The sequence below is a fragment of the Neopsephotus bourkii genome, unplaced genomic scaffold (assembly GCF_033783945.1).
Source record: "Neopsephotus bourkii isolate Nb327-2 ecotype Australia unplaced genomic scaffold, CSIRO-AGI_Nbou_v1 NB_1821, whole genome shotgun sequence".
Taxonomy (NCBI): Eukaryota; Metazoa; Chordata; class Aves; order Psittaciformes; family Psittacidae; genus Neopsephotus; species Neopsephotus bourkii.
Window position 1 is genome coordinate 1,264,022 of NW_026902294.1, and position 25,889 is coordinate 1,289,910.

Below are 25,889 nucleotides of genomic sequence, written 5' to 3' on the forward strand. Positions count from 1 at the left end.
GATCACCCAGTTCCAACCCCCTGCCATAGGCAGGGACACTTCACACCAGACCACGTCACCCAAGGCTCTGTCCAACACGGCCTTGAGCACTGCCAGGGATGGGACAGCCACAGCTTCTCTGGGCACCCTGTGCCAGCGCCTCAGCACCCTCACAGGGAAGAGCTTCTGCCTCAGATCTAACCTGAACTTCCCCTGCTTCAGTTTGAACCCATTACCCCTTGTCCTATCACTACAGTCCCTGATGAAGAGTCCATCCCCAGCATCCTTGTAGCCCCCTTCAGACACTGGAAGCTGCTCTGAGGTCTCCACACAGCTTCTCTTCTCCAGGTTCAACAGCCCCAGTGTTCTCAGCCTCTCTTTGTAAGGGAGCTGTTCCAGCCCCTGCTCATCCTCATGGCCTCCTCTGGACTTGCTCCAGTGTGCAACATTCCTTCCTTAATCCTACCTGACTTCCAGGAGCAGCGTGGCACTGTCAGTCCATGGCAGCAGACTGAAAGGGAACGTTTCTGGCGCTGGATTTTGAGTGGGCAGTTTTAGAAGTGAGCCACCCGCAGCAATGAAGAGACCACAGGTACCACACAGTACAAAATAGTCATTATTTATATTTTCCAAAAGAAAAAACAAAAAAAAAGTTACCAGCTATTTTGAAAGTTCTTCCCTGTAAGAAGAGTGACTAATAGAAAGGAACAGGACTGGCTCCGATACAGTCAGCAAGTCAGGTACAAACAGTTGTTAAGAATCATGTAGCAACTCAGGACAGGGACTCTCGACGCAGCGTTCATCAACAATAAAATTTATCTTTTTTTTTTTCTCCTTTTTTGTCCTTTTTTGTATAAAAAAAAGGGGGGAGGGGAGGGGGGAAATAAAGCAGGGAAAAATGCCAAAAACATTTCCCACAATATCTAAAACCAGGAACCGTTGTTCTCGTCAGACAGCACGCTCCGCAGCCAGGAGTTTCTAGAGTCCTTTCCAACCCAGCCTTGCTCAAAGGCTGCCTTCAGGCTCTCCCTTCTCCAGAACACACAGCCCTTCACTGTCCCCTTGCACTTCAACCTGTCATTTTATAAAGGGGGGGTTCTTGGCTTTTGTTTTTTGCAGTTAACATACAAGTGCTACTAACAGAGAAACTGATCTTCTTGTTGCTGGATGGCAATAAGGAGTTAGACAAATGTCCCGGTTTTAGCTCAGCTGGAAGGACTTAAATTCTCTTTTGTTTTGATATAAATACTACTGGAGCTCCCATCAGGTCTTTCCTTCCCAGAACCCCCCTGGGAATTCTTTTTGACCCTCCAATGCTCTCCAAAGCTAAAATGTCCTCTTGCTCCAGGCATCTGACCATTTGTTCTGTGCAGAGACGTTGTTTTGCCCAGGACCTCTGCTGGGTTATCCCGACTTGGGTTGGTGCCTAAACCAGACCCTGGACTTAATTGACTCAGCCAAGTCGAAGGGAACACACAGACGATGCAGCGACAGGGATTCATTAGGTTGAACAGCCCCAGAGCCCCAGGCCCACCCTCCCCCCTCTCCCCAAGTTACTTGGTGCTGTTTTAAAAAGTCTGGGTGTCACGAAGCAGTCTCTTCCCCCCAACAACAGAGTAAAAGCTCCACAGATTTCGCTGTCTACCTGGTGGTCAAGGTTACAGCAGCAACGGATGATGCTGCTTCCAGAAAAACATGGGGTGGTGTGACAAAGACGACTTTAGGATTGCTTCAGTCGCTTACGTGGGGGTCCCAGAAAGGGACACTGTGCAGAGGCCAGAGAGCGATATGCCTCAGCCACCAAATGGGGATGTGACACTACCATAGACTTCCAGCCTGATGTCTCCATGACGTCAGAAGCATGACTAGGAAGAAGAGAGAAGAGATCTAAGTTAGCACCTGGGGATAAGAAGGATTCACTAAATAGATCCTTTCCGCCTGCCTGAGAAACCTCCCATTTTTAGGGCATTGGTTTAGAGTCACTCTGTGTGTATGTTAGATAGCTTTTGTGGAGGACTGTAAGCTCTGGCTCTGCTGGCACAGCTCTGTGCTGAAAAGGCCTTCAACTGCAGGATGAAAAGCTCCAACATACATGATCCCAGGTGGAGGACAGCAGGAACACAACGCTCATCCACCCCGACAACTCAGCACAGGAGTATTTTAAAGCACTGAGAAAAGCTGCATGAACTGACAAATGAGATTAAAAACGTTTCCAGACATCAAAGTAGTTGGTAGCTATTTTACACCTACTGAAAAGGGTCTTTCTATTGTAAGTTGCAAGTAGTCCCTCAACATCAGGAACTACCCGATATTCTATTACCTAAAACTGCTTGTGATCTTAGGAAGAGATCCATAATGACTCACAAAAACAGTCCTGCTGTACACTCTGAACAGTCCCAGCAGGACAAGACTAATTTGCCTTTAGGGCAATGCCACTTCTGAGATGGCAGATAAATGCAGGACCACAATGGGGAACTATCAAAGAGAAATAATAGAGGAGAATCTCCCCTGCATGCGATGGTCCCCAGGTTGTGAACCCTATTGCTAATAAACACTTTCCTCTAGATTTACTGCATCCTGGACCACAAGTAAACTCACTAGTTAATGAAGTCCACAGCTTGAGTTTTCAGTTGATCAGCACTATGTAGGTCAGCTAGAATGAGGATCTCAGCTGCGTTTTCCACAGACAGGTTACTGCACAGGGCGTCCTCACACATCACCTTCAGACGTTCTAGAGCATACTGCAAAATACAAGCCATGGTACAGTTACAAAGCAGAACACACTTAATCAGGCCTGATGTGAAGCTTTACTCGTGCTCCTTCACCCTTCAGTACTGAACTACTCTATTATGCTGAGCAGAGCAATGTGCTTTGCTATATAAACCTGCACTGTACTCAAAGAAAATAGTGACAGCGAAAAAAAGAGATAAAGAGCAGAATCATGATGCACCCACCCTGAGGAAAGCAATGGAGAGGAAACATACCCACCATAACTCAGCCCGGCCTCCTTGTGTTACACGCTTAGTGGTGCTGTGTTCATGCTTTGAAATGAGAGTTTCAGGTCACCTGTAATACTTACTATCTCAGTTACTACAAGGCACAGAACGCTAAAGGCAAATCTTTAACTCTACTACTGCATGACAGTACTACTCAGGTTCAATGGGAAGACCTATCTGACAGTGAATGCTCCATAGCTGTTCCAGGGATGTTTAGGCAGTTTTCACTCAATATCTTTGCCATTAATGACCTGCACATTAAGGTCAGCCTTGCTCAAGCACATGCTACTAGTTTAATACTGCAATGATAAACACCCCTGATTTCTTGTAGCTGTCCAGCTGGAAGCAAAACATCACAGCCTGTCTGTAATGCCTTGGCAAAAGCTCTGTTCTAACTTCACATTCTCCATCTAAGAGTTTTTACCCTCCAACTGTGCACTTGCCTCGAGATTTTTCAGATCCACAGGGTTGGGCCATGTCAGTGCTTTGGGAAATTCAAAGGATATGCTCAGAAGAAGAGTGCTGCCCAATAAATTCCACACTCTACTTGCTGCAGCACTTCAATCAGGATTAAAACATGCCAAGAGTTTCAAAAGCAACACAGTGGTCTTGGGCAGCCTTCAAAAAGGGCAGCACTTAGAAAGCTGCTAAGTCACTTGTTATCAAGAACTCAAACCCAAGCCCCAAACCTCAGTCTTGTGGAACATCATAGCTGGGAACTGCTAGAAACTTGTGACACTCTTGGCATGTGTGAGCTGATTCTGGGGTTTGCAGCTCTCTGGAGGAAAGAAACAAGAGTATTTCTGAGTAATTCTGAATAGTCTAGATCCTATGATTGCATTTCACAGGCACTAGAGAGTAGTCAATTCTAATGCAGTTCTTACATGAGTTATGACATTAGCACCACAGAAGTTGTCCTAAAGATTAAGCACAGTTAAGACTTCAGGTTATGATTTCAAATTGAGTGACATTTCTATATCATAAAAAAAATCTTTCAGATTTATGTATGTGACAGAGAACTGCATTTGAGAGCATCCTTCATAGTGTTTATGAGGCTTCCCTGGACAACTCTGGGGTGACATTCTTCAGGATGCGAGGCCACAGTTGGAAGAGATCCTGGATTTGTAAAGACTGCTCTGTCAATCTGACCAGAGAGCTGGCACCAAGCTCATTCGCCTGATGCTGGGAGCGCTGCCCTCTGATGAGGGCTATTACTAGACATTGATTTTATATTCTAATTGAGATTTTCATCCCATCTGGATTAAATTTAGATGCCTAAATTTAGATGACAGAAACAGTTTTTCCACTTAAGACTCCATGATAACAAGTGCTTCAATTGAGGCATGGCACTCATAACCAGGACAGTTTTATCCCTCAGAACATCCCAGAAGGCAAATCAAATTTCCTTGCTTCATCTGTTTCAGTAACTAAACCAGTTTCAAATGAGGGGCAAGCCATGAGTTTCTATTATTGTCTGTCAGTAGCTCAAACCAGCAGCAAACAAAGGTAAAAGCATTCCTTTTGTCAACTGAATATTCTCCTCCACGCATGTACAACTTTTATGTCAATTTTCACTACAAATAGCTCAGATTCTAATTACACAGTTGGGCAGAAGTTGCCATTCTGGTCTCTCAGGTACCCAAACTCCCTCCTTTCTTAATTACACTTTAAAAGAACACCCTACCTAATAGCGTGCTTACCCAAGAGGCTGAAATAGTATCTCCTGGGCTGAGGAGATGTGCCTTGTTTTGGTTTTAGTCTAATTACATCTTTTCCCCAAGAGACAGGAGGAACTCGGAAGAAGCTGTTGAATACTTGAGCAAGTATGAGATGGTTTATGTGCTTTCATCAAAGAGGGTTTATTTCTGCTTTTAAAAGACACCCAATGAGTTTAAAAGGGGAAAAAACCAACACCCTACATTAAAAGCCAAGGAACTGAAAGTTAAAGCCTACTCTGTCCTTAATGTACTGCTTCTTACTTCCACATATCTCAGTTAAAGATGTGAGCTCTCAATCAATACTCTTTAAATATTGACTAAAATATGTGGCAATGATTATAATCAAGCAGAGAATCTCCTTGCATTACTTCCCACTTTTACTCTAGTTGCAGTGGCCTAATCATGGCATATGGAGCATTTCACCTCTCAAATCAGCATTGTTGATGAAGCCCAGGTCCGCAGTGACAGGGAATTTGATGGCCATGTGGTGGTTGCGTGGAACAAGGTTACATGCATCCACATCTTAGAATCCACCACCCTAACTGGCACCCACAAGAGAATCCAAGGACTGAAGAAGCATGGAGACTGAACTACGGTCTCACCCCTAGAGGTGGTCCCTCCAGGTCAGAGTTGAGGCACATTGGCAGGGCAGTGTGGAGAATCTTGCACTGCTGCTACCCGTGCTGAACCTGTTCCATGGATAAAGTCAGGACTTTAGTCTCCAGTGCTGTCAAACTGGCATCTTTCACCAGCACTAAGTTCACTTTTAAGAGAAAAAAAAAAAAAAAAGAAAAAGGAAATACAGTTTTGGTTATATATTAAGAATTTCCAGTGGTTAAGACAGCTCACTGGCCAGCAGAGCACTCTTCTGTCCTTGGGGCTGCAAAGGGAAGGAAGCAGCAGCTGCCTGGCTGGCAAGGCCACAGCACTGCTACATGGGGACTACTAGCCGCCTTCCAGTCAGACCATCCCCAACACCTCCCTTGCAGGGACCCTGCAAGACCACAGCTGGGTTAGGCAGCAGGGCTTCCTCCAGTGCACCCCTTCTCGCCATCAACAGCAGGGACTGCCACTGCAAGAAGAAAAGAAACAACACCTTCCCACTCTTGGCTATCCATCGCTTTAGAGCATCTCTTGAAGGTGCAGCTACCAGGCAGAGCAGAAGGAGAAGCACGCCCTGTTTGCCAAAACAGAACACTACGTTGGAGATTTGGTAATAATCACCCTAAAAAGGTACCACCAGGCTCACAGTGTCATTTTCTTCTCATCCCCAGCTCTTATGCTAGGTCATGCTGAATACAGACACGTCTGAAATCTCAAGAAAATGCTTAACAATGAGCAACAGAGACAGAAATTCCTGATTCTTGTATGTTAAGATATATATCTATACAGCTGTAGGTATCATATATATATAGCCTATCTTATACTACATCCAGGTTCACCTATAAGCAACAACCAAGGAGCACTCTGTAAAGCAAGGCATGTGTCATTCCTGGTTCTCTGCACACCCCTAAGTCCCAACCATACCTTGTCAGCAGCTGCCAGCAAGTCATCAGCCATTTTGTCCAGATTTGGTGCCTTCCCCGTGTAAATAAAGCACATCATTTCCTTAAAGACTTCAGGCTCCACATCATTGATTTCAACGCGATTCTGTAGCAGGACAAGGAAACTTATTAAGATCCTGACAAGAAGCAAAAGGCTTCCTTCCACCCAAGCTCCTTCAGCATTCAGAAATACCCAACAATTTAGAATGCATACTAATTGACAGAGAAGAAGGAAATCATGTGGATGGAGCAAGAAAAACTCTTTAAGTTGTATTTCACATTCTCTCCTTCTCCCTATCCCACCCAGACTCTTTCCCCATGAGTCACAAAGGCAACAAGTGCCTCTCGATCTCTTTCTTCCTCCCTTGAGGACAGCTGAAGCAGAGACCTGCATCTAATGTGAGAAAACCAGTTAAAAGATGACAACAGTCACAAACCCTACCTAGGTCAGATGGGACCAGTGATGCTAACAGCTGACTACAGAGCTATTCACCTAGGCAAAGTTCTCCTTCCTTCAACTCACCTTTTTACTCTCTTCCATCTCATGTTCAAACATGGCGCTGAAGACCGGGGAACGTGCTAGAGGTGAGGAACAGAAACCCCAGTTAGATACAAGTGGTACACAAGTTCAGGGTTTGACATCCAGTAAAGTGGCTGATGTAGCTTCAAACCGAGTATGGAAGTCCTTTCAACCAAGGCTGAAGGGCACATGGGTGGTAAGGAATGTTTTTTGAGTTTCCTCTGGAAACGTGCTAACTGCTCCTCACAAATGCTTTAGGAATACATTACAGTACACTACAGCCACAACAGAATCCTCTTCCCGTTCTCCTCATAGAGGGAGACAGGCAAATAAAAATGGAGTATGTATTTCTTCTCCACCTGTTCACAGCTGTCTTGTACTACAGCTCTGCAGTTAAAAGAGCTGCAGAAGCCTCCTTTAAAGGTGAAGCAACTCAGAAACAGCCATTTGCCATCAGGTCGTTGTCTCCTAGCCCACAAAGAGCCCTCCAGTTCAATACCAACCTGCCAGTATGGCTTTGTGAGCCTGGAACTCCTGGCCTGCCACGCACAGGCAGCAGTCAGTGAAGCGCGAGTTCTCCCAGAGTCCTCCCAGCTCATCTGCCAAGCGGCACTCGGGCACCTTCACCATGTTCATGGTGTTCTGGCCAGAGATGTTGACAGAGTCCTGCACCACGCTCACCTGGAGGGGGAAGGAGAGCAAACGACCCCAAATCTCAAACACATGCTGTGACAACTGATCTCCCTACAGGAAGCTTTTGTTTCCAGGGCAGGTGAAAACTACCAGCACGTCTATGCAACTTCATCCTTACTTTATTAGATGGTATCCTATGGAAGTGAAACCTTATTTTTCTGCCTTTACAGACATGACACCTGACCTAGTTTTTTCCTTCCATCAACACTCTTAAACCCTCCCCAATCAATAATGCAATATAGACAGCAGGACAAATGAAAATGAAGCATACACAGAGCTTCTATAACCAAGCACTGCATCCACACGTGTATGCAGGGCAGTGTCTGACCCCTCTTACTGCTTCTGGTTCTCAATTCCTTCCATCACATTGTCAAATACCCTTTAGAAGAAACAGTAAGCTAAAGAAAAGCAGCTCTGTGTCAAGTAATCTGGAAGTTTGGGGAAGGCAGATTCCTTATCACCTGCTCTAAAGCACACAGGGTTAGGCAGGGACCATCCATGCTGGCTGATGAGGAACCTTCACAAAGGGAAGCGTTAAAAGCCAGTTGAGCACTAAACCATTCTGGTTAAACACAGGGTAAATCATAACCTACAGCAGACTCCAGTTAGGAGACATCAGAGTGACTGACACTACCCTCCTCTAACAAAGAGGAAAGGAAGAAGGTGACTGACAGGGGAGCTACGCAAGACTCTTTCCTGGATTTGCTGTTAAGTCCAAGTTAAATTTCACTTCTATTAATAACCAATGGCCAAAGAAGAACAAGGGTCAGTAAAACAAGCTTCACAGTTATGTAAAAGGGGAAATGATGAAGTGAGATGACAGAAGTATCTCCTGAGGAAAGAAGCCTGCTAACAGCACAGACCCCAGCTCCTGACAAACCTCCAGTGGGTTTCTGAGGGCAGCCACAGTTAAACACCCAAACCCAAACCTGTATCAGATGCTGTTTGCCAAAGGACACCAATGGTCAGCCAGAGCTGAATCCCAGACTGGTTTTGATTGGAAGAGACCTTAAAGATCACCCAGCTCCAACCCCCTGCCAAATACGAGGAAACTAATATTCTTCCTTCATGGATTTGACAGCTACATTCTGGTCTTCCCCTGTGCCATCCAGACCAGCAACATGGACTCGATGGCTGAAAACCGATCAGATTCATTCAAAGGAATTCCAAGCTGTAGATCCCTTGCTGGAATTCAGTAGTGATTACAGACCAGCCAAAAACCCACTTGCTACCTGTGTCTCAAATGAACAAATAAACCTCTCCATAGATGACAGAAAGTCAATTACTCACATGAAAATCTATTACATGGCCTTTTACATAAGGAGTTGAGAGATTCCAAGTGGTGATCAGCCTTAGGGGTAAAAACAGGGAAGGTTTTGCTCAAGGTGATTTCAACATCTCAGCAAGGGCAGCAATGCTACCGAGCTCAGAAGAGAGCTATTACTGTCACTTTGAGAACACCATTCTTTGTGGAGCTTTACCAGGATATTTGCCTATGATGTTGAAGAGAACTGAAAGAGCAAAGAGTGATGCAGTTGGGATTTGAACAGTCAACCCCACCTGCAAAACAGCAGTTGAGAAATCCCCCAACTGACAACTAAGTGAGGTCAGATGTGAAACACTTGACAAGACACATCATTCTCTGCCCTAATGGCATCTGCAGCAAGACATCATCTGTGCTCAGCACCAGACATGAGCAGAGAGGAAAAGACCTTTTTCCTTTAATAATGCAATGACAAGGTGCAGCAGAGACAACCTTCTGGTCTCCAGAACACTCCCAACACATCCCCACCTAACAAACATCAAGTATTGTTAACTCCTTGGAGAGTTTCTACATGCAAAACACGCTTGCTGAAAGTACAGATGTGAGCAGCATCACTTGGCACCTGTGGCCAGCAGGGAAGCATTAGGAGAGCATATGGCACATTGGTTTACATGCAAGGAGACTTGTAGGCTCAGGAAGGAGAAGTAAAAAATAGAAAGAAAGAGTGGGGGAATAAAGCCCCAAGAGGAAGCTGGTGAAAGCTGTTGCCAAACTGTTTCCAGACAGCAAAACCTTCCCTCTGATATGACTAAACTTCAGATTTCTTACATGCTCGAGTGGAGAACGAACTGAAAGAGAAAACAGAAGACGTCAAGGCCAAGTGAAGGCAGCAGCAAGTTCTCTCTTCATCCAGAACAAACAAAACCACCGAGCTGAAGCTTTTCAAAGGAGTAGCTCAGTGAAGAATGAAGTGACTGGAATTACCAGTTGCCAAGACTACTGGTGGAGCTCAGGTTTAGCTGCACTGAACCATGCAAATTCCCTTCTCAGACATTCATTTTGGAGATTCACTCCACAATTGGGAGTTTTCTGGTTCTTTCATCATGGAGGAAAGAGCATTTGCCAGACCTACAGAGATGGGAGCCAAGACACTGTCCTCCTCCCATATTCACAGAATCATAGAAACGTTTGGGTTGAAGGGACCTTAAAGCTCATCCAGTTTCAACCCCTGCCATGGGCAGGGACCCCTTCCACTGGAGCAGCTTGCTCCAAGCCCCTGTGTCCAACCTGGCCTTGAGCACTGCCAGGGATGGGGCAGCCACAGCTTCTCTGGGCACCCTGTGCCAGCGCCTCAGCACCCTCACAGGGAAGAGCTTCTGCCTCCGATCTAACCTGAACTTCCCCTGTTTCAGTTTTAACCCATCACTCCTTGTCCTGTCACTGCAGTCCCTGATGAAGAGCCCCTCTCCAGCATCCTTGTAAGCCCCTTCAGACACTGGAAGCTGCTCTGAGGTCTCCACACAGCTTCTCTTCTACCAGGCTAAACAGCCCCAATGTTCTCAGCTTGGCTCCATAAAGGAGCTGCTCCAGCCCCAAGCACCCTCATGGCTTCTTCTGGACTTGCTCCAACAGTTCCATGTCCTTCTTATGTTAAGGACACCAGAACTGCACCCAGTGCTGTAAGTGGGGTCTCACGAGAGCAAAGGAAAGGGGCAGGATCAAGTGTTAAAGAAAGGGCCTTCTCCATGACAGTAACTATTTTTGCTAGTGATCCTTTAGAAGTTAAATATGTGAATGTCTATGGTGGCCAAGCAAAAGTGAAAATAAAACCCAAACAACAAACCCAAGGTAGAAAAACCTCCTAAAAAAACCCAACTACTGAACAGCTCTGAAGCATTTCCTTCACTCTTGACAGAATACACAGCAAAAGAAGGACTCCCATAAAAAACAACACTGCAAGAGATCCAAAGAGAGAACAACTCGTTCTACCTGTCTTCTGGCAAAAATCACAGCTACAGGAGGTATTCTGCAGCTAAAAAGCCAATAGAAGTGAAAGCAGCAGCAGAAGCACTGCAGACCCTGGAGAGTTTCAATTTGCTCATTTAAAACTTAAAACATCTAGCTGCAGAAGTAACTGCATCTTTGTCTGAAATTAGTGCTATTGAAATCATCATTCTGTAAGCAGTTGAGAGAAAAATACAGACACAATGAAGAGAAAGTAGTGGTTCCTATAAAATTCCTTTTTCTTCTGTTTTTCTTGTTGTTGGCTCCATAAGCACACTGAGGGAAGAATTTCTTTATTCAGCAGGCAAGTAATAGGCAGGCCAGTTGCCACCACAGAGCTAGTGCTGGTTATTATCCCAAGTGAGTTTCAACTTAAACAATAGAAACAGATGGATGATAACACTAAACCACAAGTGAAATGATAATCAAACACGCTTCATTCCTATCATCATCCCAGGTAAAAGACAAATCTAAAGTAACACACAAATGCATGGGAGTGAATCGCCATGAATCACACCCAGAAGCAGAGACAGGAAGCACACACACTGCCACACACATACCCAAATAAAACCTAAGTGCCATAAAACCAGGCAGGATTTCTCCTGACACCTCTGACTCTGTAAAAGCAAGGATGAAAAAATCAGGTCACATCTACCTCCAGCTAATGGAAATGCTGCTCTTTCAGCGGCACAGCAAGACTTACCTCACAGAAGAGAGTGAGTTTGTCATCTGGAAGAAGTCCATTGGCCTCATCCAAAAGAAAGTCTCTTCTAATGAATTTCTTGAATCCCCAGTCCTTGCCTTGTACAAATCGATACGCTCGCTGGCTCTCTGAAAGAGAGACGGTGCTTCAGACACCAGCTGAGCCTCGCCTCATCAAACAGCTAACACCAACCTGACCCCAGCAGACAAGACATGAGTTTTTACCCACCCATTGCTTTTGTCTCCTCTCCTTTAGCATTCAGGATGGAGAATTTGAACTTGGCTCGAACTTCACTTTTTGGACAGCTCACCAGCAGCAGATAGAGGGATAGATAATCTTTACTTTCTTCATCCAAGCCTTTGGGGTTCACACGTAAACACCTGTAAAAGCAGGGATCTGAGTCAGATGCCAGGGCCAGGTCTGGCAGGTCATTCCCAGCATACAGAGAAAGGCCACTGTGGAGTTTTCATCATCAAATGTACAAAAATCAGTTCTGTTTAACAGACACACTGAAACGATAGATGGGTAAATAGAGTGGAACTGCGCGCTGCACTCAGACTCATGCTACATCTCCACGACAGGTAATAGTATACAGACAGGAATTATGGGCAAAGCAACAAAACACAGGGGGAAAAGAGGAAGGGGTTTAAATTACTGAAAAGAACCCGGGATGACAATTTTCACAAAAGGAAAGTGAAAGAAATGGTTGAACGGAAGCAATGGCTCTGAGGAAGTGCAACAAATCCAGAGAAATGCTTGGTAAAAATTCCACAGGAAGCAACTGAAAGGAGAAATGGGGTTCTGGAAGGCTCGTGGTTTCTCAAACACCATCATACGAGGGCAAGAAAGAAAAAACTACTCCTGTGTGAAGAAAATGTTGTAAGTGCAGGAAGAGACTTAACTCATATAAGCACTTCCATGACCTGAAACTTGCCACAGAATCTTACCAAAAGCAAGATCTAGGCCAAATGACTAACAGCTCAAAGACATAATGACAAAAAAGCAGAAAGATCTAGACACTGACTGAGCTCTGCCCTGCAAAGGTTGCAAAGGTAACGTAATGTAATAGCAAAGAGCAGCCCAAAGAAAGCACAGGGCTGCCACCCAAAGGAAGGGAACACAAACTGTATCACAGACACTATTATTTAGCGTCTGATTTGCTGCAATCTGTCCTAAGGAGGTTTAAAGATAAATGTTAACACACTTAATATCAACAAGGGATAAAATAAGGAACTGGGTGTCTATGGATCTCCCAGGTCAGCCAAGACCCACAGTAGATGCACATTCCGAACAAAGTCTACTCTGAGTTACTGGGAATTACTCAAAGGGAACTCAAGGAAGGTAAGGAAAGTTTTAAAGGAAAGGGAAAGGGCAAAAACAGGGCAGAAGGAGTTACAGAACATTGTCACTTCCATCACCTCTATGTTAAGTCTCCAAATCCCCAAAAAGCTGCCACAAAGAGGAAGGTCATACAGTAGCAACAGTCTTCTATTGCAGGATTTAGAGTGCAGGCAAAAATTACCTTTCTAACAACACAGGGTATTAGGGACTGAAAGTGGGAGGCTGAAACAGAGCTTGAACACACTGGCTGTGGACTCACATTGCCTCATAGAGCTCACTCCAAAAAACCCCCCAAATTAAGACATTACTAATCCTCCACAGCATGTCTCAGCTTCAAGGCAGGATGTGATCTCCCTTCCAGCTATGGGTTTCCATTAGTGCTGAAGGTTTCCATTAGCAAACACTGCAAACAGCAGTTGTTTTGTGTTCCCAAACACAATGCTGAAGCAACAGCGCTTCTCTGTGCACACATTGTACAGTCAAGGAAGCAAGAGCCCATCTGTGCCCTACAAATATTTTCTTCCATATTTATAGATATATTTTATAGATTTTTCTCTGTTTTAGAACGCCAAACACACAGTTCTTTCACACAGTTGTAGAAGGTGAACCTCTCTATTCCTTACCATTTGAGTTTATCATTGGCTCCAGATGAAAACGTTGAGCTTTTGATGACCTCACCCATTTCTTCTCGGCAGAAGCTAAAGTTGTTTATGGTCCACATGTAGGAAAACTTCACTACCTTGATCTGAAAGCAGAGGAGAAGAGGTGGTTTAGGGTCATGTTCATTCACCCCATCCATCTTAAGGGCAAAAAGCACAAAACCTTCAAGTTTTACTGAGTCATTTACATGACAATAACCCCCAAGCACAAGACACAGAGGCAGCTGGACCACTCCAACCTCTCCAAATGCCTCCTCTAAATTTCTCCTTGCCAAGTGCAGAGGGCAACAGTCTGTTGCCTTGGAGAATCACAGAATTATAGAATAGTCTGGGTTGGAAGGGACCTCCAAAGCTCACCTAGTGCTACCCCCCTGCAATGAGCAGGGACATCTTCAGCTAGACCAGGCTGCACCAAGCCCCGTCCAAGCTGGCCTTGAACACTTCCAGACTCTGAACTCCAAACTCAAAACTTGTTCTGATTCGCTTCTTAACCACAAGGTTCTAATTGTGTTGGGTCAAGAGCATCTCAGCAGAGTGGGGACTTACCTGAGTGTAGCACCAGCTTTCTGCTACAGGTCCACTCGACATTTCTGCCGGAGGGGGAGGACTCGGCACTCTTGACATCGCCAGTTTGAAGATTCAACAGGATTTCAGCCCTCAGCAGAAGAAATCCGGAACTGAGCTTCACCCTGTCCATCCCAGGAAGAGGGAAAAGAAAAGGAAAACCATTGAGAATAAAGAAAAACCCAGACCAACCTCCAGGAGCGCTGCTACATCCCATGGGACACACGTTAAAGCCATCATCCTGCTTTCTCCCTCCCCCCTTCAAAATGTGTTGTTATATGAACACATTTCCAAGTGTTGCCATATGTTTTCTGGAGAGGGGATATACCACCTCCACTCATTCCTTCAATGTGCAGCTCCTTACAGGAATAAGCCCAGCACATCACCTTGCTTTAAGGAGTCCAAAACTCCCACTTGACTTGGAATTTACTACTTTACTCTGAGGCCACCACTCCGGCTCACTACTTACCCCCTGTTTTCATTCTGAGAGACTCAGACTATCAGAGATCAGATCTGACAACTGAAGTTCTTAATCTGAAAGAGCCACAGGTAGCAACATGCAACCCAAGCTCAACAGCAAAAGAAACCCTAGGTTCAGTGACTCCACATCAACAGAATGTTTTCTTACAGCTTCAATCTCCTGAAACCAGACTGCTAGGGAATGTGTTGGGAATTATTTCTCTACTTTTGGATGCAGACCAGACCTCTCTCAAGCAAGGCTCACACCAGCCTATGGCTGCGTTCGAGTTCTGTGCCCCTTCCCAAAGCACCTGGCAATACCAGCACACACGCATCAGCTAACTGTAAAAACCAGAAGTGGGGGTTTATTAGGTTTCATTTCCTTTGAAAGAGCACATGTGAGCTCATGTCAATACTGAAGAAGAGATACTGGCTATCAGGAGCTAAGAAAGAAGAGGAGCACCCTGCAGAGATGCAAGTTAACTCCATAGAAATGTATTTCCTGGAGCAAAGCTCAGGGGCAAACGATTTGGGAAGGTGACCTGCAGAGGCCCAGCACTGATGGTAACTGAGAGCTCTCACGGCAAACTGCTTCCCAAACTTCTTATATTTGCAGTTTGTGCTCTGCAAGTGGAATGAGGGGAATGAAAAGACAGGGACATCAAACTGCACTCCAGGCACTTGCTGCAGGTTTTATTACCTGAAACTTAAAATTACTCCAATTCCTCCACTCTCTGTCATTCAAATTAAGCCAAACTTGGCAGACACTTTTGAATACTCAGCTAACTGCCCTTCTATTGGCAACATTCAGTCTTGTCTCCAAGACCATCACTGCTTCATTGTCTCCAGACACAGTGAAGTGTCTCCAGGGTCTTTCTGAGACAGATAAAACCTGGAATTCCAGCACAAGCAGCAAAACCCACTTCCTCTCTCCAGGGCTGGAATGCTGCCTTATTGCTGGTTTTAGCCCAGGGGCAGGAGCAGGAGAGACCCAAGCTTCTTTCTTCCCCTTGGAGTTCACAGCAGCACTGCTCAACCCCCCCACCCCCCCCACCCCCGTTCCATTGTTCTGTTCACAGCTATTTTTAATCTATATTGTTCCAGTGATGTTTTATAGCACAGGCACAGACACGTGGGACACACACTCATGAGAGGAGAACAAGTAGCCAGGGAGAAGATGAAGTTTCTTAAGCTCACTCCTCACTGACATCAACCTAAGCAACAAGGTGCTAAGCCTAAAAAGTTTGACCAGAAGAAAGAGCAATGAATAAAGTGAAATCAGGTTTTGTTTGTTGCTACAATTGTAGTTAGTTTCAGTCATTTCAGATTTTAATAATACTTCATTTCATTCTCCCCTCGGGCAGGTTCAAGCCTGTCCCTCCATCCCTTGTCCCAAGCCCCTCTCCAGGTTCCCTGCAGCCCCTTTAGGCACTGGAGCTGCTCTCAGGTCTCCCCTTCAGGAGCCTTCTCTTCTCCAGGCTGCCCCAGCCCAGCTCTCTCAGCCTGGCTCCAGAGCAGAGCTGCTCCAGCCCTTGCAGCATCTCCGTGGCCTCCTCTGGCCTCACTCCAGCAGCTCCACATCCCTCTTGCGCTGCTCCCCAGAGCTGGACAGAGTCAATTAAACCTCAAGCCACAACCACCCATTTGGTGGGCACTGGTGCTGGGCACTGTCCACCACTTCAAGACACTGCAAAGCTCTGGTGAGGCCTGTGTGCAGCATCAGTGCCCAAGCCGCGTCTTCCCAGTGCCTGTGAGGTTACAAGGCTGCTCTTGCCCGGAACCAAGTCCCAGCCAAGGTGTTTATCAACACTGAGCATTCTTCTAGAGGAAGAACTTTTACTTCCAAGTAAACTGAAGCAATTAAATGCCTCCACACACAGATCAGAGAAGTGGTTTAACACTTCTGCGCAATTACACAGTTGAAAGACTCCAGAGGGGCCTTCTTGAAGACAAATTGGGAAATTTAGTGATAACACTTCCCCTTTATGGTATGAAAATGAAGGATTAATGACCAGGCAAAGAAGAGACAACAACTGTGTTACAATGGCACATTCACCAAGCCTGCTGGAACACCCTGAGAAGTTGGAGGGCAAAAGTTAATCCCAGATTCCTGCGTTTCACCAGTCTCCCAAGGAGCTGCTCTCCAGAAGGCTGCTGGGGAAGGAAACAGATAATCGTGTGATGGCCAAATTGAAACTTTAACAGCTCCTTTCTGTATCCAACAGAATTTCAAGCTAGATCATCTTACAGATGCAAAGAAGCTCTAGAAAGCTTCTGTGGTGTAAAAAGCAAGGCGACTGTATAAGCTTGAGACACATTAGACTATATAATGTCCTCTGAGTAACTGCCACTTTTATCTCTCATATCCTTTCCTCCCAGATGGCTTGGCCAGGTAGGTGGCAATAAAGGTTATGACAGCCTGCTAATAGAATTGCTGTATGCCAGTTATGCTCTTCAAATGGCCCAAAGGTTGGAGATTTGAAAGATTATTCTGCTCTTTGGAAAAGACACTTGGTCTGGTGTGTCAGAGCTTCCTACAGATGCTTTGTGAGGCAGTTAAAAATGGTTAAAAAGAGGTGTTAAACGCCAGTGTACCCACAGCTCAACATGGCAATTGACCATCAAATGCCATCACTGGTACTTTTACCACTGTAGTAAATCACAGTGGGCATAAACAGGTAATATCCAGCAGTGTCCTTTGCAAAAGCTAGCAGTAAGGAAAAACTTGCCTCTTGCTTTGCTCAGCAAGCACAGGAACAGGGGAAGTAAAAGGTCACTGAAATATATCCTTACAAGTGTGCTTTCGAACCTGCCATGTCCTGTTCCTCCTTCAAATGGAGCATTGTGTGCAGTTCTGGTGTCCTCTACATAAAAAGGACATGGAGCTGTTGGAGCAAGTCCAGAGGAGGCCACGAGGATGGGCTCCAGTTGAGAACACTGGGGCTGCTCAGCCTGGAGAAAGAGAAGCTGTGTGGAGACCTCAGAGCAGCTTCTGGCTACAAGGATGGTGGAGAGGGGCTCTTCATCAGGGACTGGAGCAATAGGACAAGGGGTGATGGGTTCAAACTGAAACAGGGGAAGTTCAGGTTGCAGATAAGGGAGAAGTTCTCCCCTGTGAGGGTGCTGAGGCGCTGGCACAGGGTGCCCAGAGAAGCTGTGGCTGCCCCATCCCTGGCAGTGTTCAAGGCCAGGTTGGACACAGGGGCTTGGAGGAAGCTGCTCTAGTGGAAGGTGTCCCTGCCCGTGGCAGAGGGGTTGGAACCGGCTGATCTTAAGGCCCTTTCCCACCCAAACCGTTCTATGATTTTCCATTCTTGGAATGGTTTTAATTTATTTTTCCTCCTAGGCCAATTTTCCCATTACAAAACAAGGGGGGGGGAATATATTAAAAATAAGTTTGGTCACTTCCAAAAATAATAATTTGTACAAACTCTGAAGGGCTGGGACAAGAGTCAGCAGAATATCAATGCTGTGAGAACTGCACGTCTGACATAGATTGTGGAAGAAAAGGAACACCAGTTTTTAGCTGTAGCACATCCTCCTCCCCAGATATCACCAGATAAAATAGCAAAAGCTAAAACTAACCCAAGGAAAGAGAGAGGAAGTTGGTGGGAAGCAGCAGCCAAAATTCCTCTAAATAACTTTCTGCTTTTATAAACAAAACCTCCACTGAGAATCTGTGCTCTTCAGTCCTTCAGTTGGATTTTTGGTCTTCTTCTAACACTGCCTCATTCCAGTGTTTGAACACATGTAGAAACCTGTACCCCCTTAAATCACATCCAACCCTACCTAGAAATAACCCAAAGTATCTGGAATTACACCCACACCAGTAAATATAAAAAGTAATCACATTCTTAAAAGTAAACTGGATTTGTAGTTTTAGACACTGTTTGTGTTTTGGTCACCGCATGTTTGCTTTGCCTCTTTAACTCTTTCTACTTCTATATTTAATCTTCTTGAGGTACATCCTGAGATGCTTAAAGCTTAAATCTCAAGACTCTTTCTCCTCAGAAGTTAATCTTCATCCTAATTTGATAACTCAGGTCAGAAGCATGTTCAAAGGCAAGCAAGCTCTCATTCCTTTCTCTCCAAATGCTCCTTTTCACCTCTTTGCTCTTCATTCCTGCCAGTCCATTCCTGCTCATTTCTTTCCTCTCACAAGAAAAAGTGTTACTGGAACACAGTACAGAAACAATGAGCTTGAGCAGACTCCAGTCTTCAGTAAGAAACCTGAGCTTGGTTTTGAAGAGAAGGGGTTTGTTATTGACCGTGAACTCCCTCATTTCAGATTCTCCCTCATAGGCAAACCGTAACAAGTATTTTACAGCTCCAGTTCCTACTTGTAGGGGAAATTGTTACCTGTCACTTGTCAAGTAGCTCAGTTGCCATTTTAGCAGATTTCTTGAGACAAGTAAACCCTGTGCACTTTCATAGCATGGAAGTCTTCCAAATGGAAAGGTAACGCCATGAACACTGCTCTTCCCTAAAGAACTTCCCAAGGACCTGGGCCAACAGACTGCAGAGCTGACCTCCAGCAAACCACCAAGACTGTAATTCCCTCTGGAGCCCTTTATTTAGATGAACTTCCCACTAATTCAAATACCTGCTGGTCCTCTCATCACATATTCCAGGTGCCACCTTGCCTTAATATTTCTAAGAGATTACCAAGCCCAGCTTGAGCTGAAACACACTTTCTGCCATTATCCTTCTGGGAATTAGGCTTTCAAATAATCCATTTAGAGATGACGTGTGGCCAGTTCTTGTTGCTTTTGTTTTCTTCTTCTTCCCCCTTCTGTTCTTATAAAACCACTTGAACAAGTCCTCCTCCTATTTTCCCCACCAATAGCAAAGCTCAATAAGCTACTGGGCAATATTATCTATGGAGAAATATTGATTATCTGCTAGCCAAGAGCCAACTCAAACTCACAGAAGTTATAACTCTTTCTAATACTGGGACTTACCACACTTGCAGGTTTGGTTAAGGTTGGCGCCAACCTAAAGCAAGGATAGTGCAGCACATTCCCAGGATATAGCTGAATATAATCTACTGTAATGCCTGTCCTTGCACTCCCTGCTATTATTGTATTATATCGAATTTGAACAACAGCCATTTCACTTGCTAGAGAGCAGAGGGCAGTGAGGCAGAACACAACATCTGATGGGCAATCTTCAGAAGTTCTAGATTTCAGTACCCCCACTGACACACTGTTCTCTTTGGGCAACAAATGAGCACAAAGCCCCCACAGTCTAACAGGAAATCTTAAGTAATTTGTCTCTCTCAAATGCAGGAGCGAACTAACTATTCTCCGAATTTCAGCTAGTGCCCACAAGTGCTTCTAAGAAATACAGCAAACTGATACATGTGGTTTTTAAGCACAACTTGTTGAGGCTGCACACTTCTACACAAAAAAAGCAGCTGAAGGAAACGAAGGCACCAATATAGTGGTGCCATTTAACAGGATTTTGAAATGACAAAGGCAGCTTTATGAGAGCAGGATACCCAAGAGCCTGACTTCCATGCAGCCAAGGAGATGCTGTATCGTGTCTTCACCATAAGCTAACGGAATCTTGGGGAAGGAGAAGGGGATAGGCAACATTCTGTAACAGTCCACACAGTTGTAAGCATGGTTCTAGCCATGTTAACTGACAACATTGTAGTGAGCGTCTGTTCTAGCCTCTTAAGCAGCAGCGCTTGGGAGGCAGCCAGGCAGCCTCTCTGCATTGCCAGCAAGCAGCTCCAGAGGTCTTGGTCTGCGTGGCTCCACCTGCACTCCAGTCTCACTGCTATGAGCGTGGCTCTAAACCCAGGGCTGCCAGCTGAGCTTTTCTTTCAGACACAAAGGCAAATCCATGATTTGAAATGAAAAATTAAAATGAAAAAACAATTTCTTTTTAAGAGAAAATAACTGAGGCCTCAGTAGCTTCCAAATCCAAGCAGAGGAAATAAAACTCCTCCTATGAGTGCTATTTGAGAAAAGTTGCTACATACAATTATGATCTGATTTATGAACAATTTCTGCAGTGACGAGCAAAGAATGTGGGCAGAACAGTAACTAAAGCCACACTTCAAAATATACATGCTCTAAAGTGAAAAGACTTATCCAGCTGATTAAGTCCTGGCAGCAAACTCTTTGTCTGGCTCCAAGATCAGTTAAGTTTTTCCAGACCATCTTCTCTGCCCATGCAATTTTGCTTAATATCAGTTCTTGTCACAGCCTAAACAGAGATATTCACATGTTAGACTCATTTGGGAGATAGCTGTTTACTGGGAAAGATAAGGACTTAGGCTTAATGGAAAGGAGGAAATAAAACCAACCTGAACAACTACACGTCACTGTTTAAATCCCACAAATCATTTTGTGAGCCTCGACAAGGGCCATTCCTGCATATTCATAGTTCAAAAATATATAATTCTTCAAGTTGTGTTTGCTATCAGAAGGCAGTTTCCATTTTTAAACATCACATAGCAGATTGATGCTGCGTAGATGTCACTGCCATGTCTGGCATCACACGTGTTCCCACTGTACTGCTATGAACTCAATGTTAACTCCTAACTAAGAGAACCTTAAACTATCAGGCAGCAATTTAAGTATCCTCATGTCCACCTACAGCGTATGACTTTACAGATGATGCGACATAAAATGGTTCTGAATACGGACAAAATTTAAGTGTTCAGAGATAAATCTTCCGCATGCTTTCAGAAGCAATATTACTGCACTTGCAAGATGCCTAATATTTAAAATACTTTTAAAACAGCATAGTTAAACCAAATATTCTGACTTTTGCTGTAGGTGAATCTCTTCAAGGTGTGCAGAGACATCTTTCTTTTGCCAGACAATTATTTCTGTCACCAGAAGCTGGATCAATTTTTAAAAGCATTAACACTCCTGTGTATGATTCACAGCCCAAGCATTACATCAGCCCCCATTTAAAATGCACAATGTACATGCTGCATTGCTAAGGCAAGCCGTTTTTCAAGTCCACACTCACACAACATAACCTATGGAGTAAGACCTACAACACAGGCTAAGAAAAGCTGAACTGAGATCTCAATACGGAAATGATAACACTCTTTCCTCCAGTGCATCTGAAGTCACCAGTATCCTACTGCCTTCTACTGTATCAATGGCTAAAACAGTATCTTATTCCAGTTATGAATTCAGTGTTGGAGTGTTTAACCCCTCCCATGGTCCTGACATTATAAACTCTACAGATGCTTAAAGAAATCTGGGGAGTTGTAAGGTCAGGGAACACGACAGTGCAACTCCTGCCTCCAGCCAAAGAATTTACTCACACTGTAAAAATGAACTCCCCAGTCTTTCCAGGCATTTGCTACACAGTCAGTGGTTCTGCATCCTTTTAGTCCTAAAACTGTACAGAAGAAAGCCCCAACCAAAACCCCCACAAATTACATTTCATGTGGGCTATGTATTTTCTTGACTTCTCAGCTATGCTCGTCAGCAAAGAGGAAGAGATTCCAGAATTACTCAACTCCTTCCTTCCAAAATGCTTCTACAGAGTTTAGTAAAGGGCCACGAGACCAAGAAAAGAAGTTCTGATACAGTAATATAGCTTCTGAAAAACAACAGCTTCTCTGCTTCCTCAAGGGTATCAATACTTTGATCTCACACCAGTTTCCTGTACCCTCATGTGATTCTAGAGCTTGAGACACATGCTTTATTTAAGAGGGCTCCCAAGAACAAAGTACAAGGCAGAATGCAGCAGCAGCTTATCAACTGAGAATCAAGCAGCAACACATTGTCGTTGTATTTCCTCTCTGTGCTGAGTAGGAAACACCAGCAGTCAGAGGCTGGAGGAATACAGCAAGATCTTACATAAGACTCCAATCGTGCAGAAAATCGAGCCAAAGCTGGGGAGGAGAGAAGGAATTTTCCCAAATTACAGTGCGTATTTCCAAGCATGGAACTATGAACGCAATCCCTAACACAGCAACAGCTCCTGAGCGTACAAAACACAGGTATCTGTCCCAGCTTTTCTGCCCACTCTTGCAGAAACGATGCTCAGGAAGAAATGAAGCAGATGATTTCAAGTTCACAGTGCAATGGCAAGCCCCACGAGTTAAATGCTGAACACAAGAGTGTGCCAAGAATAAAGCTGCTAAGTCCCTCTTATTGTAAACTGGATTGGTGACTAGAAAAATCACAGGGCAACAAACTCGGGTTCACAGTGCAGACCTAACACTGGGCCTGTCTCAGTTCAGAGATTAACCCTAAGCTTCCCCCCACCCTGCTTGGGTTCAGTGGAAACAGAGCAGACTGGTGAGAGGAATTGTTTTGACCATTTATCAGCCCTAACCAAGCCAATACTGTCGCCAGTGCTGGTACCTTCTCCATGTTAAAACATCAGCTAATTGGCAAATCCATTACACAGGAAGTCGTTTTTAAGCACTCCACTGAGCTGTGTGCAGTAAGTGAGGATACTGCTCACCATGTGCCACACCAAACCCCATTGCAACACCCTCCGTGATGCATATCTGTGTGTAAATCCTCGAGTTTCTGGGGAGGAAACACGATTAGTTTTACAGCAGTGGTAACCATACTCAAGTGAACCCAGGTATCAGATTTGACAGTAGTTACTGCAATCTTCTGGTGGGTACAGTTTTGTATTACTGTCCTTTACTGATAGTGACAGGCTGACAGCTTGCGAAGCCCTCCTGCTCTCATGTGGGCTCCATAGCCATCCACCACAAACTACCGTGAGGAAAACAAAGATGTGCTTTTTCTTCAGGTCACAACAAAACAAGTGACACAAGGAAACCAAAGCACTCTTGGCATCTGGGTAGAAAACGTCACTGGAAAAGAAGCGAGCCAGTTACATGTTAACTGAACTAATTCGGGGGGGGGTTAACAACCAGAAAGTTCTGTTGTACACAGCATAAACAAAACTGCAATTCTTTTACACAATTCCACAGGGTTTCACACTAAAACAACCCAAACATAACCACTTAGAACTCTGAAGGCAATCACAAAACTAGTATTCCCTCTCATTATGCCACGATGCTGCTCTACCACTACAGATGTAAACACGTTTAACGCTGCTGAGCTGGAGCAAAAGGACAACAAATAACGTTAATATTCTGTGGTTTTCTCCCCTTTAAAAACTCTGGTCACAAAAAGCCAAGTTTCACAGGCAGCCTCACAAATATTACGGGAATAATACTGTACCTTTATAATACCATCTATCACTAAACAAGGTAACGCTTTTAGCAATTATTAGCACTCCATCAAGCCGCACCAGTGGCATATCTAACTGCGAAAGGGGATTCTTCTGCCTTTCCAGACTGCAGGATGATGCACCATTTCCTCTAAACACCACTGCAGGCCCGAGACACAGCTAAGAGCTCCCAGACACCCGAGATCCGGTTAATCCGAAGCCCAAGCTCCCTCCGGCTGCCGGAACGCGGCACAGCCACAACCTGTCACCCTCACTCGGCTGGGCTGCTCCTCACCTCAGCTCTTCCGCTCCTTCTCTCTTTTTCCCACTCGTGTTTCCACACTCAGCTCCTGCCCCACCACCTCTCCCCTGCCTGGGGATCGCCGCCGAGCCCCGCACCAGGCCTGCTCCCAACTTTTCCCTGCCCTTTCCCCCTCCTTCCCCTCAGGCCCTGCTCCCTCACCCCCCCCCCCCGGCCCAGAGGGGCCGATCCCTGCCCCAGCTCCTGGCGGTCCCCGCCGCTCCTACCTCGGGCCCAGCGGGTGTCTCCCGCGGCGGAGGCGCTGCTCGCAGGCCGAGGCGCGGGCAGGTGCGCTGGGTGGGGATGGCGGCCGCGAGCTCTCCCCCCCCGCCTCACTCCGCGGCCAACCCCGCTACGAGCACACCAGCGGCCGCAGCTCACTATTTGGCAGCATGTCTTCCCAGGCCCGTTGCCCCCCGCAGCACACTCAGCGGCTCATTATTCCGCAGGTCCCCGCAGCAGCCTCCTGCGCATGCGCGGCGCTGACGAAGCAGCAAGACCGAGGCCGATTCTCCCCCCTCCCTCCCGCGCGCGCACGCGCGCCGCACCGCCTCCCCCAGCGCGCAGCTCGTGACCACTGCGCATGCTCAAGACAGCCCCCCCGCCCACCAACGGCCGGGCTGTGCGCGCGCCCCCTGCCGCCTGCCAGCCCCGCTTCCGCACATGCACCCGTGCGCTGAGCATGCGCGTTCTGCCCCGCCCGCCGATGGGTCACATTCTGGCAGCGCCGCGGAGCGCTTGGGTGTCCGCTCAGGATGAATAGCTCACTATTTGCCAAAGCGCCCCTCAGATACTGTAACTCACTGTTTGGCAAAGAGCCCCTCAACTGCCTTGGCTCACTATTTGGCAAAGATCTCCGTTTCCACAGCCGGCAGAGGAGGGGCGCGGCCCGGGGCCGCCCCGCACTCCCGGCGCTGGGGCAGGAGCCTGGCTCCATTCTCCTGCCAGGCACCTGTAGGCAGCGATCAGGGCCCCCTGAGCCTCCTCTTCTTGCCCAGAGGGGTTCTATGGTCCCTATGAAGGTGTTCAAGGCCCTTGTGGGGCCTCCGAGGTGACCCTGCTCTGAGCAGGCTGGGCCAGATGGTGCCCTGAACCCCAAGTTATCCGGCAGCCCTAAGATCCCACCTATGCACGGCCTTCTCTTCTCGTTGTAATGGTCTGCAACCAGAGGAAGCCAGCCTTTCATCGTTACTCGGTCTTAATGACCTAAATGAAGTTATTTCATAGAGAAGCTTCTCCGGAGCTTAAAGCACACCACCGGCCTTTCCCCACTGCCAGCCTCAGCCTGGGCTTGCAGTGAATTGCTACGATTGCAGCCCCACAACCACATTAACCCGTTTGCACCGTGCTCACACAGCTCTGCTTGTTCAAATGGGCAATGGGGTGTCCTTTTGTCCCTTATCTGCGGTGACAAATGCCGCTCCTCAAGCACCACGCCTGGTCCCGTGCTCGAGGGGCCCCATCTGCCCACTGCTGATGCAGAGAACGCTGCTTGCGCCATGGCTAACCCAGCATCCCAGGGTCTCCCAGCGAGCATCCCATCCACGTCCTGGCCTGCTCCTGGAGCCTGCTTCAGCTCCAAGCTGCTGCCCATGGTGACAAAGCAGCAGGCACCCGCCTCTTGTGGAGCTTTCCTATTCTGGCTATGGATCCCTCCTGGAATCCCATTTCCATGCCCTTTGCGTTGCCCTGGGGTTCCGGTTCCCTGCACAAAGTGGATTTTCACTGATGTGTTTTATCCCCCTAGGGCTCGAAGCACAAAAGGGGGTTACAGCACCAGTTCTAGAGAGCACAAAGAGGTTCCCCCCTTCCCTCCTGTGCTGCGCTTAGGCTGCAGATGGAGGGGTTCTCAGCAGAGCACACATCGCTGTGCTTCAGTCCAGCACCGGCTGTAGGGAGGTGAACCCCTTCTGCAGTTTGTGATGCTCTCCTGAGGAAGAGCCCCTTGTTCCCTCCCAGGAAGGGGACAG

General features: G+C 46.3%; 1 protein-coding gene across 1 annotated transcript; it reads right to left on the reverse strand.

Annotated features, from left to right (window-relative positions):
* Positions 1-582: 582 nt before the first annotated feature.
* Positions 583-24,394, reverse strand: SPOP (speckle type BTB/POZ protein). Its single transcript, XM_061343225.1, has 10 exons — positions 24,284-24,394; positions 13,968-14,110; positions 13,386-13,507; positions 11,650-11,801; positions 11,422-11,549; positions 7,261-7,438; positions 6,761-6,816; positions 6,221-6,343; positions 2,578-2,720; positions 583-1,844 (listed from the first exon to the last, which is right to left on the reverse strand). The coding sequence occupies exons 2-10, from the start codon at positions 14,043-14,045 to the stop codon at positions 1,700-1,702; spliced, it is 1,125 nt and encodes a 374-aa protein (XP_061199209.1). The 5' UTR covers positions 14,046-14,110; positions 24,284-24,394; the 3' UTR covers positions 583-1,699.
* Positions 24,395-25,889: the final 1,495 nt, after the last annotated feature.

Excerpts from the sequence above, each read along its gene's own strand:
- SPOP (XM_061343225.1), bottom strand. The coding sequence starts at position 14,045 with ATGTCAAGAGTGCCGAGTCCTCCCCCTCCGGCAGAAATGTCGAGTGGA. Across the intron at positions 6,817-7,260 it reads TCACAAAGCCATACTGGCAG|CACGTTCCCCGGTCTTCAGC; the intron begins GTTGGTATTGAA and ends CCTCACCTCTAG. Across the intron at positions 1,845-2,577 it reads GCTGTGGACTTCATTAACTA|TCATGCTTCTGACGTCATGG; the intron begins GTGAGTTTACTT and ends TCTTCTTCCTAG.